Source organism: Eptatretus burgeri, chromosome 2, assembly GCF_056783735.1.
Source record: "Eptatretus burgeri isolate ZD-2024b chromosome 2, Ebu_testis_v1, whole genome shotgun sequence".
Classification (NCBI taxonomy): domain Eukaryota; kingdom Metazoa; phylum Chordata; class Myxini; order Myxiniformes; family Myxinidae; genus Eptatretus; species Eptatretus burgeri.
Window position 1 is genome coordinate 156,450,895 of NC_140962.1, and position 27,134 is coordinate 156,478,028.

Genomic DNA, 27,134 nt, shown 5'->3' on the forward strand with positions numbered 1-27,134 from the left:
CCACACAAATATGCACTTAAATAAGAATTCCTCATGGAGCTATGGATACCTAATAATGACGTTGTGACGCAACAATCCTATTGTGACGCAATGAGTTCACGAGGACAGTTCGTGGCCATTCGGAGAACAGAAGAGGAAGAGGAAGATTTATGTGTGGAGTGAGAAATCAAGCCCCCCTTCTGTACATGTGAAAGCCCCCCTCCCACGACGTCACCTCGAATGCAATCTGATGAGGGTATAAATGCGCAACAGGTGTTCTCGGAGCTCGCACTCCAGAGGAGGACCGCGCGTTAGTGAAGGCGTTGAAAAATGCGCAATTTGTTTTTCCGAGACCCCCGAGCCGGCGGACAGGACCCCTTGCTCAATTCCGTTCACTTATCCAGGTTCACAACCAGCGCACAAATATATTTGACACGTTGGTTCCTTGGAGGTGCTTTTGGCGAACCCGTCAAACGTATTTGTGTGGTTTGAAACCAGCGGGGACCGAATTAGCTCTCACGTATTTGGAACTTTTACAAGGTGGTCTTGTATTTATTACGTACCCTGGTTCAAAACTAGAACGGTACTCGGTAGAGAGCGTATCTCCACCAGGATGACCAGTTTACATTTTGTATCCCACTGATAGGCCGGATCTAGATTCGGACCTGAACCAAAATTGATTTGGCTTGTTCTTGTCACCTGACCTACTCATCCACCGAGCTTTGCCATAAATCGTCCACAACCTTTTTGAGATATTGTGCCATATATTGTTTTTGTCTCATCTGTCAATGGTGATCAAGAATCACTTAAAAACAAACAAACAAAAAAAATCATGTCTCGTATCCAGATCCAGATTCGGATCTTCACCGAATTCGAATCAATTAGCCCTTGTCGCACACCCAACCCATCCACCGGGTCTCGTCCGAATCCGCCCGTAACTTTTTGAGATATCGTGCTCACAGACAAACAAACAGGGATGAAAATATAACTTCAGTCCACATTCGGTAGTGAAGGAAGGATGGTGAGAGAGAAAGAAGAATGTAGAGGAATGTTAAAAAAATAAATATTGCAAATTGAGAAAAGGAAGCGGAGTGCGTCCTGCGGCATTATGCGTCCACGATCCCATTTAATTGGTGTCCTTCGTAAAGAGTCGGGATGTTATCGCCGACACCATGAACAAATTCCTGCCTTCGCCAAAAGGGGGGCACTGCATCAGCGGCACAGCCACACCCTCAGTCAATGATGCAACTCGCAGCCTTGTGCTGCATACTAAAAAAAGAAGAGCCGTTTGTTGACATTTTTCTGATGTCTCTATACTTGCGTATGTAATAAATCAAATGGCCCCAAATATGTCCTCGAAGAACATTTGTCATGCAAAAATGTCAGAAATTCCAGAATGGATGATATCTTAATGATGAATCATTATTTATTTCCTCATTTACGTCTCTGTGGTGCTCTGCTCAATGCGGGTGCAGTAAACCCCATTGTTTGACCTCCTCCCCCCCCCCATTTTGGGGGACTGTCATTTATTTTCATGGAACAATCCTGGCAATTTCTGCATCTGAAAAAGCAATCCCAGAGAAATGGATGCGGCACACCGGCATTGAAAGAGAAACGTTTCCCTCTGCTGGCCATAGACTGATCGGCAAGCATCGCCAAAATCATCCGAGACCCTCATGGGGCTGTGTTTGAGCCCGGTAAACATATCATCATGGGGCTTGGTTTGAAACGTCCTCATTAGGATTGGGGGGGGGGGGTGGAGGTGAATAACAAAATCCAAATATCCCAAGATGATAACATGTTGCATTTATTTGCATCACTTTGGAACCACATACAATCATCGTGTCAAAATGTTTAATTACCTTGAATATTACAAAGCAAAGAAGGATGAAGTTTAAATGGAAGCGACGATGAGATACACGATCGTGAAACATGCTACGGACTACGGTGCAGGAACTTCAAGCAGCATGGACACATTCAATTTATACTACATACTGCTCACAGGTAGAGGAGTTGCTACACCACGTACTTCTCACAGGTAGAGGAGTTGCTACACCACGTACTGCTCACAGGTAGAGGACGTTTCAAGTCGCAAGGTCTTGAGGAAAACGAGAAAAGGTCCCTTGCACAGCAAGATGGGGGAAAACACTCCGTGGCTTTCATCAAATGCACACTCATAAAGACTTCAAGCACTGCTGGTGGAGACACCAATGCAAACTGTGACGTCATGGTGGGGGGGGTATCGTGTCCTTAAGAACATCACACCAACAATAAGGACTTTGAAAAAGAAACGCGAGGTTGAGCAAACAACCACAAAACACATATAACATGAAGGAACAAAGAGCGACTCCAAATGGAGCTCGTCACCAACTGGCGACGTCGAAGTATTTCTCAAAGGAGAAAATAAATACCAAGAAACAGCCATACGATGATCAAACAAGAATATAAAACACTTTAAAAAAAAAAAAAAAGAATAAACTTACATTATGAGGTCATGCAGAAAAAAAGGGGGGGGGAGAAGGTTTTAGCGAAACGTCTTAAACGGAGGAGTCTTCAAGATCTGAACCGAAGGACAAGCGTCCGATTCAAACGACGGAGAACCTTGTACTAATGAAGAAAAGAACCACCCTGGAATGTCGAAGTTTTCAGGACAACAAGGTGGCACAGCAACTGGAGCTTTATACTTTAGAAGGGGACGATGGAAACTTTCTCCCTGTAAGTGACTCAAGTGGCCGGTCCGAACTCATGGGCGGCTCTCTCAATCATCGGACGAGCAAAGTGCATTCAACAAGTTATTTTCATGCACCATTCGTAAAACATTCCGACTCGCAATCAAGCCGAAAACTTCGGGCTGGCAGGATGGTCTCGCGGTTTTCACTCCCCTCCGAGCTGTCCTGCCTGGGTTCGAATCCTGACCCAGCTACAAGCTGCCATCCCGGTGTTTCACAGGCAGGATGATTCATCAGCGTGTGTGTACCGTCTTTCGGATGGACGTTAAACGAGGCGTTCCGTCTGCCGGCATTCGTCTGCGGATGGTGAAGATCCCGCTGTGTCCTTCGTCGCTAGTTATCTCCAGCATCCTGAACACTTCCAGCGTAGTCAAACGGCAGGCCTGGCCGGAGGATTCGTGAAAGGCTCGAGTCAAAATATTTCACTGGCTAACCACACAAGTTGGTGGGAAGAGCCGAGGCCTCTAAAATAAGTAGCATAATAATAATAATAATTATTATTATTATTAATAAAGAAGAAAGACTGAAACTCCACGACACTCTTCCTGTTTCAAGTGCCTAAAGGTACAACAATGTTGCCTTTTTTTTTTTAAAATAAGGAGTTAAACCTAAACCGATCGAAGCAAACTTTTACAACAGTGATAACTTACTCGGAGCATCAGTGTGCGCCGGACGTGCGAGTTGGGTGTGTTCAAGGTGCAGTTACACATCCGCACGAGGTTATCAGTGTAACTTATTCAACGTCGGTTTGTTGTTTTAACAGCTTGTGACAAATCATATTCATGCAACAAAATCCAGGCTCACTGCTCACCTTCATTCAATTGCTCCTCTTTTATCTTCCTCGTCTGTCCAATCCCATTCTTCCCTCTACAGCTTTCAAAATGGCTGTTCACCACCGTGTCCGTCGCCCCGTTTGACCCCTCCGACTTTCCCCGAGCCCACCCCTTCCTTTCTGGGTTATGCCGTTTTCTCCCCTCTCCCTCTTTTTTGTTAGAACTTCCATTTCTGTTTCATCCCCAGTAAAAAAAAACTGGGGATGAAACTCTAATTCCTGTGTCGGAGTGGCGACCCGTCCAGGATTGTGCCCAGTAGCCAAGGAGACCGCTTAAGCAGCACCAACGCTCTGCACAGAGTATGGTCCCAATCTCCTCCTCCTGCTGTCATTCTTCCTCTTAAGTCTGTGTCCCTCCAACTTGCTGTTGGTGTATTTCCTCCTTTCCACGAGACTCTTGTTCTTCTTATGTTATGTTCTGGTCCATTCTGTGTTTTAGCTCTTCCATGAGCCTTGACTTCATGTTAAAAAAAAATTGTTTTTAGTTATTCATAGCCAAATACAAAACTCCCGAAATGTAGACTACTTTGATATTTGAAGGAGCTCTTATTTATGGGCCCACTGTGTGCCACCCCGTTCCCATCCAAGCACCGAAATAAATTTCATGTTCGATGTTCCCAATTAAAAAGGACAAGAAGTTTGGGAACCTCGGCGGAGGATTCACAAATGCTGACTTTTGTCAAGGTAGATAAATGTCACCTGTACTCGGTGAACTTTTACCTTTGTATCTTGAGTTAGCACCCAGGCAGCCTATTGTCGACTGACCCGAGCATTTCAGAGGTTTGTTAGTCTTGATGTCAAACTAGCTTATAATTGAACCAGAGAGACCGACAGGATGTGCAAGAGGCAACAAATAGGGAAATGCATGAAGCAGTTTAACAAAGAAGGGAAAGTGAAGAAAAGAACGACGACATGAACAACTCAGCATCAAGGGTTTGTGCGTTGCTCTCTCGGTGGGCTTGCACGCATCGTTTGACTCAACACTGCCGGTAATCCTGCTCCTTGAAGATCACATCAACAGCAGCGTTGACGTCGGATGCGGTGTGCTGTGGAAGAACCAGTTCTGGCTCGAACTTGAAATCTCGGTGGCCATGGAACACCATCTCAGAGATGCTCTCTTTCGGGTCAGCCGGCACCTGTCCAACGAGAAGCAGTATCAGAGTGTTTGTGAAGCAACTCCGTGAAGAGATGGAACAAAAAGAAAGCGGAACAAGTGCGAACGATGACACGACAAACACAGAGCAGCCATTTAGAATGTACCTTCGCACGAGGACTGTAGACTCCGGTGCAAACCAGGATGGAGCGACAGGTATCTGCCATGACTCCTCTCACTTCTGTGCTCAACGCAGTTGGACTCCCATCCTCAAAACTCGAATCCCTGGGTACCAGGTGAGTGGCCCGGGAGTTTCCACCGCCTCCGGCAGCCTGAGCTTGGAGCTGCGAAGACTTTACGCTTTTCCGCTGTCTGTGCGAGGCAAGGAAGCGGTCGTACAAATTCGCCCCATAGATATCCGCCATTGGATTGTCTCTGCGGAAAGAAAAGGAGAACAGTCTGCCTGAAAACCAAGGTGCGGCTAATATCGGTGTTCAAAATTATTTCGGTCTCGAAATCCATTCTTATTGCTCGTTTCAGAGCAGGGTAGCACTAAACTAACCCTATCCCAAAACCCATCCCAAACCCAAGTCCTAACCACGAGGGTGTGTCGGTGTGCGTCTCCCGCATGCAATTTTTACCGAATATGTTGCGTTGAAAGTTGAAGCAAACATGCACACGGCTGGTTGTGTGAGGCTGTTTGGGGGCTGCTCTTGGATTCACCAAATAAACGACATGGATAAGTCATTAAAAGAAGGAAACATACGTTCAAAAGCAGAAGATGCTACATTTTAGGCCCGAGCGCTAAGGCAGCCAAACAAGGCTTTCACTCCTGCGCAGGCCTTATGCGTCAGGCACCACGGCAGGCAAAACATGGCAGGCCTGAAGGCCCTGAACTCCATCAAGCCACGTACGTTTGCATATTGGGAATGAGAAACCGGATGCTTTGACATTTCCCATGAATCAGTACACCGATTAAGGAAACGGTGTAGATTTTTGGACCTATGTGAGACCGCAGACCACGACGTGGCCTATTACACTCCCCTTAGGCTCCGGCGTTCGACGCAGACTTATTTGTATCTTCAATGTGACGAGTTAAACCTCGTTGCGGTTCATGAGGACCTCGTCCATCAAAAACCAATCGTCGAGGACGTTAGACAACAAAAGGGGGCCACGGGTGCGTGCGACCTCGGCCTGGTGGGACACGTCTGAGAATTTGATTTTCTCGGCTAGTCATTAATCAAGACATTTGATCAACATTTTCAGAAGGAAAAATAAACTTACATCGTTATATGTACATACATCAGAATCAGAACACATCACAGGTGTGATCCTGACGGAATGGCACTCACCCGATGGCATATATCGTACGGACAGGGACAGTCCAGCCCAGGTACTCGGCCTGTTTGCGCAAAAGGTACTCTGCGTGGTGGTACGTGATCTCGCTCGGCTTGCCCATCAACACCTCATAAATGAGCTCCTTCCCAGTGACCTTCTTATAGATGCTCTCCAAGCACACCATGAAGGTTCCATGTCCAAACCTATCAGGGATGGGGTTAAACAAGGCCGTTCTATCAGGGCTCTGTGATTAAACAGTGGGGTTACAAAGGTGCACAGTCAGTCTAAAGTTAATCATTCTGTCTGACCAATTAAAACGCATCTGCTTTCAGGGTCACACCTCGTCTGCTGGACTATATTTGTGTGTCGAAGGTGTGAGTGAGGGTGGAACGACGTCGATGAGGAAATATTTGCATCATCCTCTTCCAGAATGTGGACAAGACTGCTTCAAAGGAAGTGTTTGAGTACCAAACACAAGGTGACCTGAGGACATCAAGTTAACCGTGAAGAGTGGACTGGTGCCACCTTGCAGACACGACAGCAAGACCATTTCCTTCCCAAAGATCATTGGTGAGCCAGCTGGGCTGCGATTGACCTTCGTGATGTGGTAGTTCTCCTGGGACTAGATCAGGTTCCAGAAGCGTTGAAAGCAAGTTGTCATTTCTGACACCTTTCACTGGATTGAGACCCACAAACCTTTGGGATCGAGATCGAAGTCCTTCAAAGACATCACCATTGATCGTGCATACGAATCAACGGATCAAATGTAAAGCACCAAAATAGTCAATTAATTAATTGATTACACCATTTTAGTGAAGGTACCTTGGCCTCCTGGCTTCAGCCATCCACATCAGGTCCATGTTACAGGCAAGCACGGGCAGATGCGGGTACGGTGCTGGACCTGAAGGGCTTCCCAGAGAACCGTTGGTCAGCAGTACATCGACGACCAGCTGTAGGTTGGTTTCCCATCGGATGGGCTCACCGAACAAGATGACAGCTGAGGGGGACAGTTAAGAGATCGGTTTGGACGAGTAGGTATAGTCCACCATTGCAAGGTCATCATAGTTTTGTGTTTGGAGTGGGTGAGGGTGGTGGGGTTGGGGAGAAGGTTGGTATCCTCTTAAGGCTATCAGCCTGTACGTACTGCAGCAATGGCAATGAGAACTGTAATCACTACAAGTACAACAACCCTCTTATAAGAAAAAACAAACAAATGGGATTTCAAAAATCTTCAACCTGGTACAATCAGACAGGACGGCCTGATTAAAATTTCCTCTCAAAGACAGCAGACTCCATACCAGAACTGAACAATCCTTAAAGATGGATTTACACACGTGGGACTCACACACACTGCGCCATGTTACCACATGTGGGACTCACATACACTGCGCCATGTTACCACATGTGGGACTCACATACTGCGCCATGTTACCACATGTGGGACTCACACACACTGCGCCATGTTACCACATGTGGGACTCACACACACTGTGCCATGTTACCACATGTGGGACTCACACACACTGTGCCATGTTACCACATGTGGGACTCACACACACTGTGCCATGTTACCACATGTGGGACTCACACACACTGTGCCATGTTACCACATGTGGGACTCACACACACTGTGCCATGTTACCACATGTGGGACTCACACACACTGTGCCATGTTACCACATGTGGGACTCACACACACTGTGCCATGTTACCACATGTGGGACTCACACACACTGTGCCATGTTACCACATGTGGGACTCACACACACTGTGCCATGTTACCACATGTGGGACTCACACACACTGTGCCATGTTACCACATGTGGGACTCACACACACTGTGCCATGTTACCACATGTGGGACTCACACACACTGTGCCATGTTACCACATGTGGGACTCACACACACTGTGCCATGTTACCACATGTGGGACTCACACACACTGTGCCATGTTACCACATGTGGGACTCACACACACTGTGCCATGTTACCACATGTGGGACTCACACACACTGTGCCATGTTACCACATGTGGGACTCACACACACTGTGCCATGTTACCACATGTGGGACTCACACACACTGTGCCATGTTACCACATGTGGGACTCACACACACTGTGCCATGTTACCACATGTGGGACTCACACACACTGTGCCATGTTACCACATGTGGGACTCACACACACTGTGCCATGTTACCACAAGTGGGACTCACACATACTGTGCCATGTTACCACATGTGAAAATCACATACTGCGCCATGTTACCAGACGTGGGACTCATACACACTGCGCCATGTTACCACATGTGGGACTCACACACACTGTGCCATGTTACCACATGTGGGACTCACACACACTGTGCCATGTTACCACATGTGGGACTCACACACACTGTGCCATGTTACCACATGTGGGACTCACACACACTGTGCCATGTTACCACATGTGGGACTCACACACACTGTGCCATGTTACCACATGTGGGACTCACACACACTGTGCCATGTTACCACATGTGGGACTCACACACACTGTGCCATGTTACCACATGTGGGACTCACACACACTGTGCCATGTTACCACATGTGGGACTCACACACACTGTGCCATGTTACCACATGTGGGACTCACACACACTGTGCCATGTTACCACATGTGGGACTCACACACACTGTGCCATGTTACCACATGTGGGACTCACACACACTGTGCCATGTTACCACATGTGGGACTCACACACACTGTGCCATGTTACCACATGTGGGACTCACACACACTGTGCCATGTTACCACATGTGGGACTCACACACACTGTGCCATGTTACCACATGTGGGACTCACACACACTGTGCCATGTTACCACATGTGGGACTCACACACACTGCGCCATGTTACCACATGTGGGACTCACATACACTGCGCCATGTTACCACATGTGGGACTCACACACACTGTGCCATGTTATTACATGTGAAACTCACATACTGCGCCATGTTACCACATGTGGGACTCGCACACACTGCGACATGTTACAACACGTGGGACTCACACACTGCGACATGTTACAACACGTGGGACTCACACATACTGCGCCATGTTACCATATGTGGGACTCACACACCGCGCCATGTTACCACATGTGGGACTCACACACTGCGCCATGCTACCACATGTGGGACTCACACACACTGCGCCATGCTACCACATGTGGGACTCACACACACTGTGCCATGTTACCACATGTGGGACTCACACACACTGTGCCATGTTACCACATGTGGGACTCACACACACTGTGCCATGTTACCACATGTGGGACTCACACACACTGTGCCATGTTACCACATGTGGGACTCACACACACTGTGCCATGTTACCACATGTGGGACTCACACACACTGTGCCATGTTACCACATGTGGGACTCACACACACTGTGCCATGTTACCACATGTGGGACTCACACACACTGTGCCATGTTACCACATGTGGGACTCACACACACTGTGCCATGTTACCACATGTGGGACTCACACACACTGTGCCATGTTACCACATGTGGGACTCACACACACTGTGCCATGTTACCACATGTGGGACTCACACACACTGTGCCATGTTACCACATGTGGGACTCACACACACTGTGCCATGTTACCACATGTGGGACTCACACACACTGTGCCATGTTACCACATGTGGGACTCACACACACTGTGCCATGTTACCACATGTGGGACTCACACACACTGTGCCATGTTACCACATGTGGGACTCACACACACTGTGCCATGTTACCACATGTGGGACTCACACACACTGTGCCATGTTACCACATGTGGGACTCACACACACTGTGCCATGTTACCACATGTGGGACTCACACACACTGTGCCATGTTACCACATGTGGGACTCACACACACTGTGCCATGTTACCACAAGTGGGACTCACACACACTGTGCCATGTTACCACATGTGAAAATCACATACTGCGCCATGTTACCAGACGTGGGACTCATACACACTGCGCCATGTTACCACATGTGGGACTCACACACTGTGCCATGTTACCACATGTGAAACTCACATACTGCATCGTGTTACCACATGTGAAACTCACATACTGCGTCATGTTACCACACGTGGGACTCATACACACTGCGCCATGTTACCACATGTGGGACTCACACACACTGTGCCATGTTACCACATGTGGGACTCACACACACTGTGCCATGTTACCACATGTGGGACTCACACACACTGTGCCATGTTACCACATGTGGGACTCACACACACTGTGCCATGTTACCACATGTGGGACTCACACACACTGTGCCATGTTACCACATGTGGGACTCACACACACTGTGCCATGTTACCACATGTGGGACTCACACACACTGTGCCATGTTACCACATGTGGGACTCACACACACTGTGCCATGTTACCACATGTGGGACTCACACACACTGTGCCATGTTACCACATGTGGGACTCACACACACTGTGCCATGTTACCACATGTGGGACTCACACACACTGTGCCATGTTACCACATGTGGGACTCACACACACTGTGCCATGTTACCACATGTGGGACTCACACACACTGTGCCATGTTACCACATGTGGGACTCACACACACTGTGCCATGTTACCACAAGTGGGACTCACACACACTGTGCCATGTTACCACATGTGAAAATCACATACTGCGCCATGTTACCAGACGTGGGACTCATACACACTGCGCCATGTTACCACATGTGGGACTCACACACTGTGCCATGTTACCACATGTGAAACTCACATACTGCATCGTGTTACCACATGTGAAACTCACATACTGCGTCATGTTACCACACGTGGGACTCATACACACTGCGCCATGTTACCACATGTGGGACACACACTGTGCCATGTTACCACATGTGAAACTCACATACTGCGCCATGTTACCACACGTGGGACTCATACACACTGCGCCATGTTACCACATGTGAAACTCACATACTGCGCCATGTTACCACACGTGGGACTCACACACACTGTGCCACGTTATTACATGTGAAACTCACATACTGCGCCATGTTACCACACGTGGGACTCACACACACTGTGCCATGTTATTACATGTGAAACTCACATACTGCGTCATGTTACAACATGTGGGACTCACACACTGCACCATGTTACAACATGTGGGACTCACACACACTGTGCCATGTTACCAAACGTGGGACTCACATACACTGTGCCAGGTTACCACATGTGAAACTCACATACTGCGCCATGTTACCACACGTGGGAATCACACACACTGCACCATGTTTCCACACGTGGGACTCACACACACTGCGCCATGTTACCACACGTGGGACTCGTTCTCTCTCGTTCTCTCTCTCTCGTTCTCTCTCTTCCCAAAATGGGACTCACACACTGTGCCATGTTACCACACATGGGACTCACACACACTGTGCCATGTTACCAAACGTGGGACTCACACACACTGTGCCATGTTATTACATGTGAAACTCACATACTGCGCCATGTTACAACATGTGGGACTCACACACTGCGACATGTTACAACACGTGGGACTCACACATACTGCGCCATGTTACCACAAGTGGGACTCACACATACTGCGCCATGTTACCATATGTGGGACTCACACACTGCGCCATGCTACCACATGTGGGACTCACACATACTGCGCCATGCTACCACATGTGGGACTCACACACACTGCGCCATGCTACCACATGTGGGACTCACACACACTGCGCCATGTTACCACATGTGGGACTCACACACACTGCGCCATGTTACCACATGTGGGACTCACACACACTGTGCCATGTTACCACATGTGGGACTCACACACACTGTGCCATGTTACCACATGTGGGACTCACACACACTGTGCCATGTTACCACATGTGGGACTCACACACACTGTGCCATGTTACCACATGTGGGACTCACACACACTGTGCCATGTTACCACATGTGGGACTCACACACACTGTGCCATGTTACCACATGTGGGACTCACACACACTGTGCCATGTTACCACATGTGGGACTCACACACACTGTGCCATGTTACCACATGTGGGACTCACACACACTGTGCCATGTTACCACATGTGGGACTCACACACACTGTGCCATGTTACCACATGTGGGACTCACACACACTGTGCCATGTTACCACAAGTGGGACTCACACACACTGTGCCATGTTACCACATGTGAAAATCACATACTGCGCCATGTTACCACACGTGGGACTCATACACACTGCGCCATGTTACCACATATGGGACTCACACACTGTGCCATGTTACCACATGTGAAACTCACATACTGCGTCATGTTACCACATGTGAAACTCACATACTGCGTCATGTTACCACACGTGGGACTCATACACACTGCGCCATGTTACCACATGTGGGACTCACACACTGTGCCATGTTACCACATGTGAAACTCACATACTGCGCCATGTTACCACACGTGGGACTCATACACACTGCGCCATGTTACCACATGTGAAACTCACATACTGCGCCATGTTACCACACGTGGGACTCACACACACTGTGCCATGTTATTACATGTGAAACTCACATACTGCGCCATGTTACCACACGTGGGACTCACACACACTGTGCCATGTTATTACATGTGAAACTCACATACTGCGCCATGTTACAACATGTGGGACTCACACACTGCGCCATGTTACAACACGTGGGACTCACACACACTGCGCCATGTTACAACACGTGGGACTCACACACACTGCGCCATGTTACAACACGTGGGACTCACACACACTGCGCCATGTTACAACACGTGGGACTCACACACACTGCGCCATGTTACAACACGTGGGACTCACACACACTGCGCCATGTTACAACACGTGGGACTCACACACACTGCGCCATGTTACCACACGTGGGACTCACACACACTGCGCCATGTTACCACACGTGGGACTCACACACACTGCGCCATGTTACCACACGTGGGACTCACACACTGCGCCATGTTACCACACGTGGGACTCGTACACACACACACACACACACACACACACTCTTTCCAAAATGGGGCTCACAAGTCACAATCTTAACAAACATGGGACTCACACACAATCTTAACAAACACGGGACCCACGCACACGCAATCTTAACAAACATGGGACTGATTTATCACAATGTTCACAAACATGGGACACACACACACACACACACACACACACACACACACACACACACACACACACACACACACACACACACACACACACACCAAACATGGGACTCATGTCACAATCGTATCAAACATGGGACTCATGTCACAATCGTATCAAACATGGGACTCATACACAATCTTAACAAACACAGGACCCACGCACACGCAATCTTAACAAACATGGGACTGATATATCACAATCTTAACAAACATGGGACACACACACACACACACACACACACACACACACACACACACACACACACACACGTTACCAAACATGGACTGTCATAAACTATCTAACCAAACAATGGACTCACACACACAATCTTACCAAACATGGGATACACGTTTACTACCTTACCAAACATGGGACTGACACACACTGCCTTACCAAACACGGGACTCACCCACACGATCTTACCAAACATGGGACTGACACACACGGGACTCACCCACACTACCTTACCAAACATGGGACTCACACACACTACCTTACCAAAGGTTATTGGATGTAGTGTTATTGAAAGTACACATCAAGCCTTTGCTGGCAGTCATTAAATATCTCACAAGGTCTTGTGTGACCCTAATCAGAGCCTGGACCCTTACAATCACATCACAGCATGAACCTTTTACTCTCGCATTTGATACATTGATGGAAGGACCCGCTCTGACAGCAGATCATCATTCCTCGTTAGAACTCAAACTCCACATTGCTCCAGAACTGAGCCACGAGACTATTCTTCATGATATACGTTCTTATACAAACCATGATGTACATGAGGCGAATTCCCTCGAATCTAAAAAAAAAGTTTCGATAAGCTGTATATATATATATATATATATATATATATATATATATATATATATATATATATATATATATATATATATATATATATATATATATATATATATATATATATATATATATATATATATATATGTCACAAAGAGAATCAGAAGACAAGTGAAATGACCAACCACAGAGACATGACAAAGGACGATTGTGTCTTTGCACCAACCCAATGACGCTTTCAACATCGCTCGCTATTTCCCCCATTACGTCACACCAGGATCCGAGTAGTTATCGCACTTAGAGACAAACTAGCAAATCTTGCACATCCCAATTATCTCAATTGCAGCCATCTGTGGAGGGATTACAGTGGCAATTTTGATTAACCCTTTCATTTACAGCTTCCTCCATGCAGGCATACCTGCCTGCGATCACACACCGAGCCCGCACCTGAGATAATAATCACGTATACACAAGTTTCATACAAAACAAGCAACTTCCTTCGATAGAAAAAATGATACCTTCGATTTTTGGAAAATCCACTGGAGGCTTAACCTGAAAAAGAAAGAATAATGTGCAAGATTAATAAAAAAATTCCAAAACACGCGATGACGTCATTATTGCTCCTAACGATTGTTAACAAGACAACATAACAGAAAACAAAGAGGATGTGACATCATAACTTCAGTGAAAGTGTCGGATACATGATCAGATATACAACTATGCAACTCAATGATGTGACATGGAGTGAGACCGACCTGGTCGGATCGACCGACCAGAGTAAAGGGTCACCATTTGTTTGGGTCGTCGATTGTGATCCACCATGTCGAGGAGAGGAAACGCTTCCCGCACCATGTCGATCGTGACGATGTCGGAGAAGCCGAGGCTGCAGAGGCATCGAGTTCAGGAAAGCAAGAGAACGTGCAAAACCCTGCATTTACTAACAGGGTGCTTAAATGATTCGAATTATGACGTCACAATCGCTCAACTGCCTTGATTTGTCACGATGATGTCCAACTTGTGGAGAAACAGTTTGACATCGATGACGTCTCGGGCATGGACATTCGAAGACACCGGCGTCATTCATACAAATTACGAGGACAATAGGAGACTACGGACAATTCCTCACAATATGTGCGATTCCAATCTGATATCTGGGAATTATGATTCAGGAGTTTAATTAATTGGGAACATCAAACAGGACAGTTTACGAGCTTTGTTTTTAATGTTCAAAACTCAGTCGTAATTTCAAATATATTCGGACCAGGACATGGAACCGCACATCAAGCCTTTGTGTGCTCTCATTAAATATCTCTTTCTTCAAAAACAATGAAGTTTATATCCAGTGTGGATCGATAGACACGGATTGCAAACATAACTGGAAAGAGCAATCAGAGATTGCATACCGTCACCAGGACTTGTTTAGTGGTGCGGTGTGTGCGCTGGTGTGTAGACGGACGACGCATCGACGACATAGGTTTATGTTCAGACAGTGGATAAACAAGCCTTTTTGGTTTTATTGTGTAGATTCACATTCCAATCGTATGGACTCTGAAGACATATTCAGGTTCCAATAGTACAGTACATATGCTTTATCGACGTACTCGGTTGAAAAAGATAACATGTAATAATACTGGCTACCACCGGGTGGTATTTGTGGTCTGCATGAGCACGTTAAGTGTGGACAGTCAGACAGACAGACAAACAAGCCCACAAACTGACCCAAATGCAATCCTCTCTCTCCTCCGGCCAGGGTGATCGACGCCAATTCGACATTTTGCGAGTTACCGATAGGTGGTAGGCGAGGTATGTATACCAACTTGGTTTTTCTCCAAAAGGCTGTGCACACCTTGTCAGTTCATAGAGGAAAAAAAAAACCCCACCTTACTTTCTAAACGAGGTGTCTGACATGACGATGGGATAAAACTCTTCCTATAGATATACATGATGTAAACTGTATAGACTTTTAAAACCAGACAGCCCAGGGGTATGTGCACCATGCTATCAGAGAATGGTGAAGGGAGGTATATCTAAACCGAAATCCAGCTGAGTTATCTTTATCTAACAGTTCCCCAAAGATCTCAAACCATTGAGTCATGGCATGAACTTAATACGAGCGCCGACGTCATTGTCCCTTAAACGATCCCACGCACGTCAGAACTAAGACTCAGGCAGGCATGCCTGAGCTCGAATTGCAAGACGTTGAAAAGCAGTGTAGCCATTGCAGAAATAGCTGTAGAGTGCTTGATATCTGCAAATTTGAGCACCGGCATGGGAATGTAAATGAATGTGCCAACTTCCCTCTCCAGATAAGAGTGCAACTTCCCACTCTTTGGTTCCAATTTTACGAAGGTTCATATTCATGAAGTGCGTAAAATCAGAGTCCAAATGCAGTTTGTGTGAATGGATCAAGAGCATGGAGCATGTGCTATCTGCGTGCGGAGTACCATTATCAAATGGCAGGTACACCTGGAGGCACAAAAGGTGTTCACAGAACTGGCAGCTTTGGTGGACAATGCCAGATGTAAAACAAATAGAACAAAGGCAGTTATAAAACAGCCTCTTAGAGTCAGGAACACTCAGCTGGTCCCAAAGTAGGACCTAGTCCCTGAGTTTGTAACGGAGTTAAAGGGCAGAAATACAACGTTCCTCCAAAGATTCCCTGCTGCCTTCACTCCAAAATGAGTTTTCCATCCTAAACCCTCATGACGTGTCATGAAACGGTTTAAAATTTGGAAGTACAAAGAGACGGGAGAATAATATGATGATAGGGGGGGGTGGGGGTTGTCAGGGCTCCAAAGCCATGAAACCTAGTGGCTTGAAACTTTGCATGCATACTAAGGCAACTCCAAGGGAATACGTGAATGAAAATTTGGTGTTTGTGTCAATTTAAACACCTCTTTCGAAGATAATTAATCGGGTGCTCATCGTAAAGAAATTATGAAAAAAAAAGCCTGACCAAGATGGCGTCGTGCCATCTTGGTAAGCCGGCTGTCACCTAACATGGGTCTCAAGCTGCCATTTTGTTTTGGCCTGCCCAACAATGCCTTGACTTGAAACAGGCCGCAACAGTTTCTGTATGATAAAGAGCTCAAATATATATTTTTTTCTACTTTCCTCACTCATATCATCCAATGCCTGATCTTCATACCTACGAATCGCTGTTTACATTACTTTAGATGCTGTAGTTTTCAAATTAGGAGTTTGGAGCAATGAGATTTTTCCCTTCTCTGAGCTCCCAAGGTTGAAAGTGACAAAAAATAAAAAAAAATAAAAAAAAAAAAATAAATAACTTTACGGGATCACATCTTTTTTTTTTTTTTTTTAAACAACGAAGCACCTTACTGGGGGTTTAAACAGTCATTTTCTCACAATTCATAACTTATAAACACACGAGCCACCGCCTGTCCCCATACCCGAGGGTAGATTCAAATATACAATGCTTTACAAAAAGCCAATTTTTTTTTCGGATTTCAATGCAGACACCTCTATAATTGGTGAGAGGGTGAGCTCCGATCATCAAATATGGTATCAGATGTCAATAATAACTGTTAATCGACCGGGAAGATCAGCAAAGGATTCACGTGACATCTCAAATTCGATAATCATTCAAAAAGCGAAAATAGTACAAAAACGGCAATGCCGGGTACCTTTGCTGGTACTAAATAAATGATGTAGAGCCAGCACCACAAATAATTGAATAAAAAGAACCAGCACAGGTTAATATTTACACAACTTCTCCAACACATATAGTACACACAATACAGAGCAGAACATCAATTAAGTTGATAAAGGAATTTGACTTCGTTCTACAAGGTCGGGGGTCATCGAAGAGCGAGGTCATGACCTTTGAAAGCAGCTTTGACAGCCCGACATCAATGCAATACATTTAGAACTTGGTTTTATAGTTCAAATTCAGGAGGATAAAGAAGATTTCCACTGCAAAAGCAGCCTGAGCTCAGATAAATTTTCACCAATCAAAAGGCAGGAAAGCAAATCACAGAAATCCACAGGTAAGAACTCTTGATTGGGAGAAGACTTTCGGGATGCCCAGTGAGCTCAATGAGTCCCATGAACCTCTGCAATGGTTCGAGCAATCAAATCTCACCTTGAAATGTTTGATAACCTCTACGTGCTCTCAGAGAAGCGTTGTTAACACAAACATGCGACACATTCTTCGAATGCTGCAAGCGATGCTGGTTCATTCCACGAAAACAATAATAACAGCCTGCAGCAGTGGTGACCACTATAATTAAAATATATGCCAATTATCTCTCAGCCAAGCATTCTGACGTCAATACATTATTTAGAACCTATGATTATTTTAATTCAAGATCGAGGCTCATGGGAGAGAAAGGAGACGGTAAAAAGGCAACAAATTAACCACCGTTGGACTCAACCGAGGGAATGAGAGAACAGGAAAGAGAAAGAGCATGGAAGGAAACAGTAACCTACAAGAGGGTTTGGTCATATGTGGGTATTATAGGTAGAAATTATCATGGGTGGGGTTGCCACAACATGGGAGTACACCACTTGCTTGAAATCCTTGAGGGAAGAGTGGGATTCCATGGCAGTTCCATAGATGGGAAAAGTGAGAAATAAAGGAACTGAGCCTCAAGCCTGGATTTTAGAAGTTTGACTGATGGGGTCAGATGTGGGGGCGAAGGAAGATTGTCGGAAGAACATGTGCACATAATCGTGTATACAGGGAGGGTCGGATGGCACCACCAGAGGGGAGGCCATAACAATAAATATATAAACAAACCAATAAATAAATAATAAAAACAACACACATTGGACCTGCCTGTAATGCAAAAGCAACAGACCTTGTGTTTGAGCCTCATCATAGAAGAATCCAACAATTTAGAGATATTAAATTCCACAATCCAGGAGAGACAGATGTGTGTTTAAATTCCACAATCCAGGAGAGACAGAAAGACTTGGATTGACAGAGGATGTCCAGTCTGTATCTGGGTTTGGACGCCAGCTTTGCTATCTAATCGAATCAGGAGAGGTCATAGCTGACGGTGAGGCCTACAAGTTCAAGAAACTGAACATCATCAAGTGGATGACCAAGGAAAGAGATTGGCAGGTTTGTTTGACGATCATTCCGAAGCGATCGGGTGAGACTGATATATGCTCACAAGAAATACATAACCTCTATTATATGATATATTAAATCAGGTTATTATATTACAACTATTATATCACATCTCTGATACCACATCCATTACATCTATTATATGTAACATTAAATACATATCAAAAGCATGATATCACATGTATTATATTTATACAAGTAGAAAGCCCATCAGAAATGATGGGTTGGAGTTATATTATGAAACCAAGTGGCTTTTACAGATGCAGTTATTACAGATAAAAATTAATAAATTGGAAACCAAGTTGGGCGGTGTATTGGTACCAGCCCGCTTCTCCAGAATGGACAGTAGTGAACACGCAGTCATCATTTATTTGGTTACTCGGGTATTTTGACCATCGTGAACACTCAGTTGTGTTAAAAGATTGTCCTTTAAAACCCTTCTCAAATGAAGGGGGACAGAGAAATAGACAAACACACAGATACACAGTGTTTTACATCGGTAGATATCACATGTATTACATATATATATATATATATATATATATATATATATATATATATATATATATATATATATATATATATATATACATCACATCTTTTATATTATTATAGCATGTGCTTGGATTTGAAAAAAAAAAAAATAAACTAGAATAATTCGACTGCGCGCAGTCGACGGGTGTGCCTCCCCTCTCCCACACAAACACTTGAGTATTGACATATTTGACCCTTGACCTTTATCTAATCTGGCCCAAAATCTAATCACTTAATTGCCCTGTCTAACTTTACCTTTCTACCAAGTTTGATGAAATTCTGTCCAATATTTCTTGAATCGGGCATAAACAGTAAAATTTCAGAGTTTGACCTTGACCTTTGACCTTTATCACATCTGGCCGAAAATCTAATCACTTAATTGATCTGTCTTACTTTACCTTTTTACCAAGTTTGATGAAATTCTACAATTTGCTTCTTCAGTTATCGTGTAAACAAAAATCCGGACGGACGAACGGACGGACGGACAGACAACCCGGAAACATAATGCCTCCGCACCAAGGGTGCCGAAGGCATAATAAAAAGTGAATGATTGTCATTTACAAATGTTATCATTGTCCTTTTATTACTCATTGCCATTTTATCATTATCAACATTATACCGTTCGTATATTTACTGCTTTCAAATGTAAACCTTTGAAGCAGCCATTGATAATTAATTAATTCAAAATGGGATTTAATAATCGTGTCAGAGTTTACAAATTAAATAAATATCCCTTTATATAATGATTACACTCCCAAAACTCTCGTTTGCTTAATCACTGTCCCTAACTCTCACACAGGCCCTCTGCCGGGCACAATAACGATTGCGATTCGGTAGCTTCTTGTGAAGCTCAACAATTTGAGGTCTCTCCGGGTCCCAGACGAACACTTTGGGCCGAAATGCCGAGGAGCTTTTCCGAAGTACCATGGCTTGCGTACAAAGGATACTTTTTCGCGATGCCCTCAACGGGGCCCTGCCCAGAGACGAGCACGTGCTTGTCGTGGAATTGTTGAAACATTCTCAAGGGGGAGTGTGACATCATCACCTGGTCTTGGGAGATCTGAGAAGAGTCAAATCATTTTCACAACCTGCGGACCTTTCCTCGAATCAGGTTAGAAATACTCGTGTTTGTTCAAAAATCATCTCGAACGAACCCGCTTGTCATGTATACACTAATAAACGTCAGTGTGTGTGAGAGTGTCTCTTCCATAACTCCAAAACCATGAAATCTTGCGGCTGAAAACTTTGCATGCACACTAAGGGAACGCCAATGACATGCATGGATGAAAACTGGGTATTTGGGTACATTTGAACACCCCCCCTTTTGAAGATAATTAACGGGGTGCTCATCATGAAAAAACAAACAAAAGACTTATCCTTGGTCAGCCCACTTTCACCCCACATGGGTCTGAAGTTGCCATTTGTTTTGGCCCGCTCAAAAAATGTCTCGACTTGGAACCACAATGTACTCTCACGGACTAATTAAAGTATGTAATCAAAATCTGTCTTTGGATTCGAGGATTGGAGCATGTGGACGAATTAGGTGTCGAAATCTGAAGCGAAATCTGAAAATTTAAAGAAATTATCGATTCTTATATAACTAAGCGTCGTTACTTTAAGCAAGGCTGTCTGTGATCAATCCTTCTCCATATTCCCACAAGAAAGTGTGAAATCGCCAAAGCATTCAACTTTACTTTTTCAACTATTCGGACAATTATATTGAATGAAGAAAATATGAAGGAATGTTCCAGAAGTGTAACTTCATCGAGGGCAACAAAAATAATTAACCAGCAGGATCGCTGCGAAGGCTCCCGCGGCCGCGGCTGGGTTCGCCGTGGAGAAATCATCCGGAGTTCGGAAGGGAAAATAAATTATATTAATAATTCAATTATAAGAACGGATAATATAACAGGATTACAACGAGTAAAGCAAACGGGACAAGTAAACTACGAGTTCAAGAGATAATTGAAAAAAAAAATTGCTATAATATATCAATTAAATTTACTCTGAAAAATTTCAACTCAATTTTGGAGGTGTTCTCTCTCTTTTTCTCTCTTTCTCCCCTTCCTCCCAGAATGTATGGTGACGTGTGGTGAGGAGTTTCCACCCCCCCTCTTCTTTGCTCGCCATCCCCCCCACTTCTTGCCATCTCTCTCTCCCCCTTCCCTTAGTATTCCTGTCGGTGGAGCGATGGGTGCAAATTATGGCCAGATACATTTAACGGAAGGACGAGATTATAAAGTAACGCAAGATATTTTCACCGTCACGACTCACTCATTTTGGCCAATCAAGCCTGTGCTGCATCAAAATTTGAATTACTCAATGTCCTCCATTTTCACATATCATGCCTTTATTCGCTCTCAAGGTGATGCAATGATGTAAGATATACCATTTAATATTTTACATAACAATTTCATATCAGGGGCATCAAGCCCTCCCAGAAACAGGTTGCTTTACGATACGGTGCCCCCTGCTGCCCCCAACACAGCCCTACAAGGCTCGGCCCGTCTCACCGGCACTTCAAGGATTTGAGACAACTGATCCGCCTTGGTTTGACGCAAACAATTCCCGGCATTGGTGACGAACACGACGGGAATGCGGAACTCCCCCTTGGAGTCCACCAGCTTCGTGAAGGCTTCTCGGGCGGCAGGAATGGGGGTCTTCCCCCGGATCAGCACCCCATCGATATCAAACAGAAGTCCGAAGGTGGGGCTGGAGCCCATGTGCTGTGGGTACCATGGGTGTCACGGGGGGGGGGGGGGCACCAAAATGAAATAAAATGAGGTCACAGTGAAAGTATGGAGTCAGTGAAGGTGAAAATGTGTCCAATTCCAATGACCAGCATTTCATGTCGGGGTTCATTTGCTTTGTACAATCAGCACAATGGATAATAAACCGTTTAACCTTCATGCCTGTGTAGTCTTGGCAAAGAAGCTACAGATGTGTGCACTTTGTATGACGTCACACGGTAATGGGCAGCTTTTCAGGCAGGATGGATGGGTTCGGTTCACGTGTGGGGAGAGCTTTGTAAACGTCGGCAAAAGCGTAAACGTCAAACCTTTACGACTAATGGTTGGGGAATTGATTGTATTCTGGGACCACTGTAGTTAAGACTCAAAGAGCGTTTCGTTGTTGTTCTCCATGACAAGACCAACCAGATAAACCAGAAGAAAAAAAAAAATGACAACACCAACCGGCTGAGTTCTGTAAACGATGGCCGCAAGGAGATGTTCTGCCAAAAATCCAAAGCAACAGGAAACATGCCACCGACCCCTGATGCCTAACTGCAGCACTTGAAGCGCAGCGTGTATCGGGCTGGGATCTGGAGCACCAGTCATCTGAGCCAGCAACAGACGCCGACCCCAGAGTGATGGGGCTGGACATTGGACAAAGACAGCCAGTCTTGGCTTCAAGTTTGGACCACTCTACCTATTGCCTCCAAAGCCTACAATGAACTGGTCAAGGTGTGGCTGAATTGGCAGATGTGCTTGTGAGATGGCCGGATGGAGATGTACCGAGCTTTGTCGCTGCAAGTGTGAAAGGTAGATTTACAGAAGGCATGCCAATTTGTCTTTCAGTTATACTTAACCTCTTTGATAGGACTTCGCAAAACCTGCAAATGCTTGTTTTTTTTTTTTAATAGATACTAGAAGTACCTGCTCTCTAAGGGAGCGGTCGCAAATTGTTGAGGGACGGATGCACGCACGCACATATGCCGAGACCGAGCTCCTTTAATATATTCGATTTATATCATTGAAAAGTTGATTTAAATTAAATTTACATATTTTATCATGTATCAATGTCAAGTATAGACATCAAAAGAGCAGCTCATAACAGGAGAGGGATATTATTACCTCCACTACCGAAGGTGGAGGTTATGCTTTCACGTCTGTCTGTCTGTCTGTCTGTCTGTCTGTGTACAGGATATCTCAAAATGTTGTGGACAGGTTTGGTGTGCGACAAGGACGATCCAATTCGATTTCAGTGAAGATCCAGATCCGGATCTAGATACGAGAATTATTTAATTTTTTGATTCGATTCTTCACCATTGAGAGATCGGCCCAGAAACGATTCCTCCTTGGTAGAAGACTGTGCAGCGTGATATTTCAAAAACGTATTGGGCCCCGATATGTTCTCGTGGACCAGGGATTACGTGGCGGAGGTACGCGCTCTACCGAGTGCCCTCGTAGTTCTGCATGGATTGGTTTCAGCTGCCAATCTTCGATCTATGATCACCATTCTCCATCAGTAAATGTATCATATAATCAATCGATATTGAAAAAAAAAGCAATCAGCAAAATATACGATAAATTCACATTAAATTTACATAAAAATTACATTTCAAATCAACTTTATCTAAAAGCATTGCCTGCAGCACGAAGGCTCCGAAGATAATTAAAAACAAAAACATATTGAGCCTGGTGTTGGCTCAGTGGTTGGGGTGGTGGCTTGGGATCCTGGGGTCGTGAGTTCGAGCCCCGTCGGCCGCTGAATTAATACACCAGGGGGGTTGACTCAGCCTGTCATCCTTCCGAGTTCGGCGAAATGAGTACCAGTTCCAGCGTGTGTGTACTGGTAGAGGGGCACTGCATCAGCGACACAGTCGCGCTTCAAGAAATGATAGCTACCCCGGCAGCTAAGCTGCCATACGACAACCACCAAAAACATATTTCGGTCCAACAATGAAAAGCTGCCAATTAAAATCATTATAATCACATTGAACATGCAATTAAATGCTCACATTTGCATAAATTAGCATAAAACTCATGGAAGACATGAATCAATTAACAGTTGACGTTACAATATCATGCATCTATGTATCTGGGCCAAACTCGTATATCCACGGGGGGTGGGGGTGGGGGGGAAAGAAAAATGAAATAGCAGACAATATGCTTAAAATGCATATAATTTGCATAAATTAACATTTTAATCAGAGTAGCCAATTACAGATTTCGAGGCACCGATGGCAACAATAATACCATTGATGTTATCATCATCAATGACCGACTAATGCTAGCAGTAGGGACAGCCGGCTTAACGTCCATCCGCAGGACGGGCTCACCTCACCTGCAAAACACCTAATCGAACCTGTTCAGTTGACAAGTTCGTTGTTGTAAGAATTCCTCCCTGACAGAAGACTCGTTGACAACTTGTTGGAGTCAAGTGCACGGAGCTCACCGGGTGGCTTAAGCGCTCCAGCAAGCACTCTGTTGGGAGCTGTGAAGGAACGGCTGGCTTGGAAAGCGCTAGCTAGCTGCTTGGTAACTGAACACACTCCCGGAGTGTGTTCCACTCTGCAGTTCACCGTCCAATCAGGACTGCGATGTGGTGTCACGTGCTAAGAGGAAAAGGCTTTACCGTTCTTACACTTTGAATACGTTGGAACGTCGGATCCTGGATTCAAACCCGAGAAAGCAACCTCCCTCCAGGAAGAAGAACATGTCAGGGGAGGATGGGGGATCCGGAACTAGAGCGAGGGTTCGAGGGTGGGAATGGAGGTTCGAGGAACGATCGGGACCGGGATCGGGACCGGGATCGGGATCGGGACCGGGATCGGGACCGGGATCGGGACCGGGATCGGGACCGGGATCGGGACCGGGACCGGGATCGGGACCGGGACCGGGATCGGGACCGGGACCGGGACCGGGATCGGGACCGGGATCCTCACCCGGACTGGGCACCATGAATGCCGACGGAACGATCCCGACGCCAATCGAGCCAATCTGGTCCCGGCCGGTCGCGCCATAACCCGAACAAGCTGCCCAAGGTGCATCGCCAGGACGTCCATTCCTGGTTCACTTCGGGTGGGATGGATCACACCTGGCACCTGGTACCTGCTACCTGGTTCGACCAATGACGGCGAACAACTGAACCGGCAGTTTCCGGCGAAGAGGAAACTCCAGCCCTATTTCACCGACGTCATCAAGTTCAACCGTATCGTCTGACGTCTTCCACTCGCTTCTCATTGGCTGGTCGTTGCGGTAGCCGTCCTCCATTGGTCGACGTTGGAAGACTCCCACAGCGCCTTCTCTCCTCGATGCTGATTGGCTGTTGTCGGTGACACACCTCCTCAGTGGTATTCGGCTGCTCCGTGCCTGCTTCCAATTAGCTGTTTCGCGCATGCGCATGATTCACGAGATCACGAGCTCGTTTTACAGGAGTTTATTTATTAATTCAGAACCCGCAGGATCCGATATGGAGCCTGAACTTACACGGAGCGGACGGGAGCAACATGACGTCACAATCCCCCCCGACGTGAGCACTTGTTTGTCACCGCGCGAGGACAAGCTTGACGTCACAGAGGCGTGAAGGACGTTGAGGATGTAATTAATGGTCCTTGTGGTGAATGCACTAACCGTACCCCAATGCTCTCGTGGGTTCTTCCTTATATGTTCGAGTACGAACTCTGGCACAAACAATGTCGTTTGTTCTCCATGAGACGTTTCTTCGGTCAACACAGGAAGGAACTGATGATGTCATCCTGGTTGTTAAGGACGGTCAAGAAAATAGATTTTCAGGAAAGGGAAAAGTTGAACATATTCAAAATCAGTGCCAGGAGTTTAAATAATAAGATGGAAGAGCCTGAGACCAAAGTGGACGAGCAATAAAAACATTTATAAAATGTTTAAAAGGATGTCGGGATGTTCACTCCATATAGGATGTAAACAAGGTAGGGATGGTCACAAGAAGTGATCATGTGGATCCATCCCCCCACGTCATTCTTTGATTCATGGTTGTCCCCAACATCCTTTTACATTTAACCCAAGCTGGAGGAGAGGGTATTGTATTGGTACTTACAAAAATCGAACATTTTTCAAGTATATCGGTCGGTCCGCTTTATTATTTGGGGAAATTTGTTTTTTTTCGAGATTTATGTTTGTCTGTTTCGTTTGTCTGTTTGATTGTCACACGATTTTTGGTGACAGTTCTCAAGCAGTTGTTCTGAAATGTTTTTTTTTTGTGTATCTCGGTGACTGGCCAAGGATAATTTTGGTGAAGATCCAAATCCAGACACAACAGTTATTTAACTTTTAAGTGATTCTTCACCATTGAGAGATGGGCCAAAAACTATGCACAGTTTAGCATGACATCTCAAAAATGTTGTGGACGAGTTGTGACAAAACTGGGTGGATGAGTTGGTTGAATGACAGGAACAAGCCGATTCGATTTTTGTTAAGGTTCGGATTCAGATCCGACCTCAGTGCGATACAAAATGTAAAGGGTTCAGTTTGGCGGAGCTATGTGCTCTTCCGAGTGCTGTTCCCTTTCACCAAGTGTCACTCGACGGGTGGTTTTTCATTGGTTACTTACAAAAATCCAACATTTTTCGAGTTTATTGGTTGGTTGCAAGCGTTATTCTGTCTGTCTGTCTGTTTTTATGTTTATTGCCTGCAGGTAAAATTTTAAAACCGATAGTCATGAAACCTCACCACATGCTAGAGTTCATCA

The 27,134-nt window shown here is 45.5% G+C and overlaps 2 protein-coding genes across 3 annotated transcripts in view; one reads left to right on the forward strand and one right to left on the reverse strand.

Moving 5' to 3' along the window:
- Positions 1-27,134, forward strand: part of LOC147033655 (tubulin alpha chain-like) — a 497,880-nt gene that overhangs the window by 342,548 nt on the left and 128,198 nt on the right. The window lies entirely within an intron of this gene.
- On the reverse strand, positions 1,771-25,645 carry HDHD5 (haloacid dehalogenase like hydrolase domain containing 5). The gene is made up of 9 exons (XM_085871731.1): positions 25,354-25,645; positions 22,199-22,411; positions 20,633-20,745; positions 14,843-14,936; positions 14,572-14,605; positions 6,794-6,968; positions 5,986-6,174; positions 4,801-5,068; positions 1,771-4,676 (listed from the first exon to the last, which is right to left on the reverse strand). The coding sequence occupies exons 1-9, from the start codon at positions 25,471-25,473 to the stop codon at positions 4,518-4,520; spliced, it is 1,365 nt and encodes a 454-aa protein (XP_085727857.1). The 5' UTR covers positions 25,474-25,645; the 3' UTR covers positions 1,771-4,517.